The sequence below is a fragment of the Garra rufa genome, chromosome 6, assembly GCF_049309525.1.
Source record: "Garra rufa chromosome 6, GarRuf1.0, whole genome shotgun sequence".
NCBI lineage: Eukaryota > Metazoa > Chordata > Actinopteri > Cypriniformes > Cyprinidae > Garra > Garra rufa.
This window is the reverse complement of record NC_133366.1, coordinates 36787315-36794037: the sequence shown is the minus strand read 5'-3', so window position 1 is coordinate 36794037 and position 6723 is coordinate 36787315. Positions and strand designations below refer to the sequence as shown.

Sequence of the window (6723 nt, the reverse complement as noted above, 5' to 3'; positions counted from 1 at the left end):
AAAATGTAATAAAAAAGCAAAAATATATATTTACAATGTAGATATAAGCAAAATCTTAAAAGGTCAATATAACCCCTCTAATTAAATTATTATTACTGTTTCGGTAGTGACACATTTGGGGAGAGGGCAAATATTTCAAAACTTACTGAAAATATGACAATTACCTGCACAATCACTAGAAATGTGCACCTTGGATATTATACAATTTGCATACATAGAGTGCGAACTGAGAATTCTAGTACTTTTTTACTAACCATGAAAATGTACTTTAAATTACATTTATTTAGTATTTTACATTATTTTTACATTTTTATTCAAAATACATTTTGTCATAATGGAATTATTTAGCTTTTTACTATATCAGTCCAGGTCATTAAGTTGCAGCAGTCGCTGCATTTCTGTGAAGCTGCACCTGTCACAAAAACATGACGACTCAGAATTTGTTGCTCACAGTTTCGTTTTGGTAGCTTAATGTGAGGAATATTCCACATATGTGTTGCCACATGTTCTGTAAGAAAAAAAAATAGGCATCCTAGATAAGCTGTGTCAACATTTTCATCTCCTCTGTGTTAATTTTGGACCCAACATGAGAATTTATGAGGGAACAGCTGACATGCTTGTCAACCCCCTCCTACGGCACTTTTCTCCTTCCCATGAAACAGAGCGAAACAGATATCAGAGGATTCTCAGTCTCTGTTTATTCCAAAAGATTCCAAAAAATAAAGCAATCGGTCCACATTCCATTTAGAAAAACGCCCTCCATTTCATCCCATGGCAGACTCTCCGACTGAAATGACGCTAGTGATGACAAGTCCATTTGTGTGGGAAACGGTCCCAAATGCACAATATGAGCAATCCTCTTGTGCGCGTCTGTGAGAAATTGGTGTATCATCCAAGATTTTAAGTTATACACATGAATGGTTTCTATTTACATGTACAGTACATATACATATAAAACTAATGAACAAGATTTCAGTTACACAGCATGGCATAGAAAAGGGTGATTGGCTTATACTTTATCAATATAACTATCTGTAATAATCATCTCGGTCTCTTAGTCTTCAGATCATAACTGTACTACACAAATTAAAGTCCTAGTGAACTAATATTAGTGATATACTTAATCATCGCTTTTATAAAACAAACATAACTAAAGGTTGTCATGCTTTTTCACAGTTAAAACTGCATATCGTAGTGCACCTTATTAAAAGTACAATGCATTTGATATGAAAACCAAAACAGAACAAAAGCCCAAAATGACATAAATAACAACCCCCTGATTATAGGGTGCTTATTTTTAGTCTTCACATTTCCCCATATAGAGACAATATTAATAAATGCATCTGAAATGCCTTGGCACACATCAATATTTGGCATTTTGGGGTATTAGGTTTATATATTAATATACAGATCAATCTTAATCAATATAGCACTTTCCATATTCCATCTAATGCAGAAGGTAAAATATTCTTTTAACTTTTTTCTTTTTTAATTAAAAGACAGAATTATAAAACTACTGCTTGCATCGCCTTTAGGCAAGAAAAAAACAACAACAAATCAAACCAGTGAGGAGGAGAAACAATGCTCAAATCATTTCGTTTTTTCTTGAAGTCAAGCATTTGCATGGTAACATTAACATCAAATGAACAAAAGTGTAATTATATACATAATTTATTATACATATCTCATATAATAAGAAATTATTCTAGTCAAACTTTTTTTTTTAAATATATATATATATATATATATATATATATATATATATATATATATATATATATATATATATATATCATGTAGATGGAGTAAACAAAATCACATTTGATGCAGATGTTTTGTGTGCTTGAGTTCTTGAGAATCAGAGATTCCAAAAACACGTTGCTATGGAAACAGGTGTCGACATTTTCCCATAGGAATTATTTTCAATGTGTAACGTTGTTCCTCAGTGCAGCATTGCAATGTCATCACTTACATTGTGGAAAACGTCTATGAAAACCAAAGTGGGCAAAAGTGTGTGTATATATGAGTGAAATGAGGTCAAGTGTGTGGCAAAACGAGAACTTGGAAATGCGGTTATGTAAAATATACACAACAAGAAACTGTATAGGACTGTGGCTACACAAGGTTTGTGAAGTTATCTGCATATGTACACACGGCAATGTGCCTGTATACTTTTTTATGTGGCTGTCAGCATGTTTTTTTGCAAATGTTGGTTGTATACGTCACCGCTGGTCAAAATATGATTGCACTGAACAGTAAACATAGTGTGTCTATGCATGTATGGATTCATTGTATATGGTATAATTAACTATTATTATGTATATATATATATTTATATATTTCTATGTGTGTAAGAATATGTACACGTGTGTGCATATGTATGAAAGTGGAGGTACAGCATGCTTGCACCAGTGTGAGTGTGTGCGTGTGTGTATGTAAGGCACTCAGGACAGCTCGCTCACACTCAGAGGCATTGCCATGCCAGGTCTCAGGTACGGCACAGCATGGACGGCTTTAGAGAAGTCTGGAGTCAGCACTCGCCCGTTCTCCCCTGTACCGCCCGTTATAGACAACCTGGCCTTACTGCGCATAGCATCTGTGAACGTCATCTGTTACCAAACACACACCCACACAAACAGAATATATGAATACGCAGCGATTCACACCCAAATTCACACACATGGAGACAGAAAGAGAAAAACATAAACATTCATTAATGTTACACTCTGCATCTTATCTGAAATACTGATTTAGATTATATATATAACATCTATATAAACTGTAAATGTTTATGAAGAGCAGATGGGGTGGAGAATGATTGACAGCTAATGGGTCTCGCGTTAAGATGGCGGAGCTTTGTATCAAAAGCAAGCGGTGCAGCCAATCCACAAACAAACACAAACGGCAATGATGATAAACAAACGGAAAATGATGTCACTCTAGCTCGTTGAACCATCCATATTTTTTATATATCCATACGTTTTAGTCTCCCTTTGTTTATGCTTTGTCTACCTTCACATGTTTTTTTAATCTTGATAACATAAGATTCGTGTGTAGTCACAGTTTACCAAAACTGTGCTCTTTTTTTTAAAGAGGTCATATCATGAAAAAAAAAAAAAAAATTAATCTTTTGATGTACCATTCAAAATTCTGAAGAGATTGAGTAAGATGGATATATGCGTCATAGTACTCTTGTGAACGTGTGGCTGAGACTGACAAGGAAGAGAAGAAATTGTTGAATAAAGTTGTTATTTTTGTTTTCTTTGTGCACAAAAAATATTCTCATATCTCATATATTAATTAAGGTTGAATCACTGATGCCACATGGACTATTTTAATGATGTCCTTACTGCCTTTCTGGGCCTTGAAAGTGTCAGTTGTGTTTCTGTCTATGCAGGGTCAGAAAACTCTCGGATTTCATCAAAAATATCCTAATTTCTGTTCCGAAGATGAACGAAGGTCTTATGGGTTTGGAACGATATGAGTAATTAATGACAGAATTTTCATTTTAGGGTGAACTATCCCTTTAAGTACCACATTCTAAAGTTGATTTGTTTGTAAACCTGTCACAGTATAATACAGATTTTGCAAAGAGCCTTTTATGAAGGATGGGCAAACTATGGCGCAATTTTTGGTTTTCACAAACATTTTTTTTCCTAAAATCTTGAATCGTTCACAATAGCTGTGTTTCGATCCACCTATTTTTTGCGCATTTTGGAATATCGCACTGGATGGAAATGCCAAGATGCAAATAAATTCTAAAAATGCACATAAAAACTTATGCGCACAACTAAGTAAGATAAACTTTTTATCCGATAAGGAAAAATGCACATAAACTACGATGGAACAAATAAATTCCACCATGCACATCAAAAAAGTCATGTGACCTTGGACGATGGGATGGGATAACTTGAATGGCACAGCATCTGAAATGTTTTGGTCCTTCTGAAATGCCTGAGCAATGTCTGTCATCAAAGTAACGGTCTTCCAAACCACAGCCATCCACCTCCGAAAGCAATGACCATATTTATTGTGTTTCGTCTGCTCGCTCTGAGGCACAAGTAATATGAAATTTATTATATTCAGTGGCTTCTCCTACTTTTCTCATATTTTAGATATTTAGTGGCAGTTTATCAGGAAGGGATAAATTTGTTTTCTTTGACTCGTTGGATGGAAACGGTGCTTTATTAGCAAATGCTTTATGTGATAATCCAGTTTTGCGCACAAGTTAAATTAGCATCTTTGGATGGAAACATAGCTAATAAGATTTAAAACATTATTGAATTAAATATGGTCCATTTAGATTTATTGTTGGGAAAACACAAGAATTTACACTAGTCAAAAGTTTTTTTATGTTTTTTAAAGAAGTCTCTTCTGCTCACCGAGCCTGCATTTATTTGATCCAAAGTACAGCAAGAACAATAAAAATGTTTTAATATTTTTACTATTTAAAATAATTTCTATTTGAATATATTTTAAAATGTAATTTATTCCTGTGATTTCAAAGCTGAATTTTTAGCATCATTGCTACAGTCACATGATTCTTCAGAAATGATTCTAATATTCCGATTTGCTACTCAAAAAAAACATTATTATGTTGAAAATAGCTGAGCAGAATTTTTTCTTTGATGAATAGAAAGTTCAGAAGAACAGCAATTATCTTAAATAGAAACATTTTGTAACATTATAAATGTCTTTATCATCACTTTTGATCAATTTAACGCATCCTTGCTAAACAAAAGTAATAATTTCTACAAAAAAAATTATACTGACTCTAAGCTTTTGAATAGTATAGTATAGTATACAATGATACAAAAAATGTTTTTAAAAACTGTTAAACTAAATTAGTCTTACTAGTGGATCTCAGGAAAAAAAAAGAAATTCTGAAATGAAAAAATGATATGACCCCTTTAAATGTTTGACAAATGCGTGTCAGCATGATGCCTGGAAAATCGTGCAGTGGCGATGAAGCGTTTGGTATACGATAAAAAATGACAAAAAACAAAAAAATAGTGATCAAACGACAAAAATAAAGCCTCTGCCGTTCCTACCCCACTAGATCTTAACACTCTCCAGCCCATAAACGTTGTACCCTTCCTTATAAGTAGCAAAATTCTGAGAATTCTGCGAGGAAGAGGAGGGATTTAGAGCCTGAGTCTTGGCAACCTTCATGCGTTTGGCCTCCGCGCGAGACTTGTAGCAGAACTCCACCAGAGCGACCAGCATGGCCAATCCGAGGCCGCCCACCAGGATGTAGAAGACGCCCGCAACGTTACTCAGGCTGAGGGCACTAGTCTTCTCCTGCAAGGGGTTAAAGGTCAAAGGTCAAAGATGAGGGCAAGAAAGGATGACAGTATGCCAATACTACTAATTATCATTAACAGATTAGACTTTAATTGCGCTACAAAAGCAGTACAGTATTAAGTGTGTTTATGTGAGTGTCTAACAGTAAATCACACACAATACATAGACGGCTACAAAAATACAACAGGACAATGCGGTGCAGTGTGTGCACATAAAGGAGGAAAAAAGACGCCACCTACAGAATTGCAATTAAAGACAGCTGAAGTAAAAGGCAAATATACAAACAACATTTACAGCATTGGTGAGGGAGAAGGAGAGACCGCATGGGAAAGAGAAAGAGAGATAGGAGGGAGAAAGAAAGAGTGTAAGAAAGATAAAAAATAAAAAGGAACAGGACAAGTTGTCAATAAAGCACACAAATACAAAGGAGCACAAGGAAATTCTGAGCCTGTACAGGTATGCGTGTTTGTGCGTGAATGGGGATCAAGTACGCACTTAAGCATACATAAAATACATTATGTGTCACTCGCATGCATTACTGTGTTTATATTACATCCCTGTTTGTATAGGCATCATTGATTATATACAGTGAGGAAAATTATTTGATCCCCTGCTGATTTTGCACGTTTGCCCACTGACAAAGAAATGATCAGTCTATAATATCTTTGTCTATAACAGTCTATAATATAAACAGAATAACAACAAAAAAATCCAGAAAACTGCATTTCAAAAAAGTTATAAATTAATTTGCATTTTAATGAGTGTTGTATTTGATCACCTATCAATCAGCAAGATTTCTGGTCCCAGGTGTCTTTTATACAGGTAACAAGTTGAGATTAGGAGCACTCTCTTAAAGGGAGTGCTCCTAATCTTAGCTCGTTACCTGTATAAAAGACACCTGTCCACAGAAGTAATCAATCAATCAGATTCCAAACTCCATGGCCATGACCAACTCCACCATGGCCAAGACCAAAGAGCTGTCCAAGGATGTCAGGGACAAGATTGTAGACCTACACAAGGCTGGAATGGGCTACAAGACCATCACCAAGCAGCTTAGTGAGAAGGTAACAACAGTTGGTGTGATTATTCACAAGTGAAAGAAACACAAAATAACTGTCAATCTCCCTTGGTCTGGGGCTCCATGCAAGATCTCATCTTGTAGAGCAGCGGTTCCCAATTCCAGTCCTCGTGCCCCACCGCTCTGCACATTTTGCATGTCTCTCTTAGTTAACACACCTGATTCAGATAACCAGCTCATTAGAAGTGAGGTCCGTGCAGGAACTGCGATCCGGTTGACATGGTCCCTGCAAAGTGTTCATTGCTCCCTGCTCCCTAAGCGGGGGAAATCTGTTTACTATACTTCGAAACATTCATTCACATATTTGCGCTACGCCACCGCATGTAGCGTCTTCACACACA

At 35.6% G+C, this 6723-nt stretch overlaps 1 protein-coding gene across 5 annotated transcripts in view; it reads right to left on the bottom strand.

Annotated features, from left to right (window-relative positions):
- Positions 1 to 264: 264 nt before the first annotated feature.
- Positions 265 to 6723, bottom strand: part of gria2a (glutamate receptor, ionotropic, AMPA 2a) — a 44753-nt gene continuing 38294 nt past the window's right edge. For 2 of the 5 annotated variants that reach the window (XM_073842740.1, XM_073842741.1), the window contains exons 15-16: positions 5167 to 5301; positions 265 to 2609 (exon numbers count right to left, since the gene is read on the bottom strand). In XM_073842740.1, the coding sequence (XP_073698841.1) occupies positions 2445 to 2609; positions 5167 to 5301 (300 nt within the window). In that variant the 3' untranslated portion in view covers positions 265 to 2444. Of the gene's footprint in view, positions 2610 to 5051; positions 5302 to 6723 lie in introns of all 5 variants that reach the window. The other 3 variants (XM_073842742.1, XM_073842743.1, XM_073842744.1) reach the window with 2 other exon arrangements.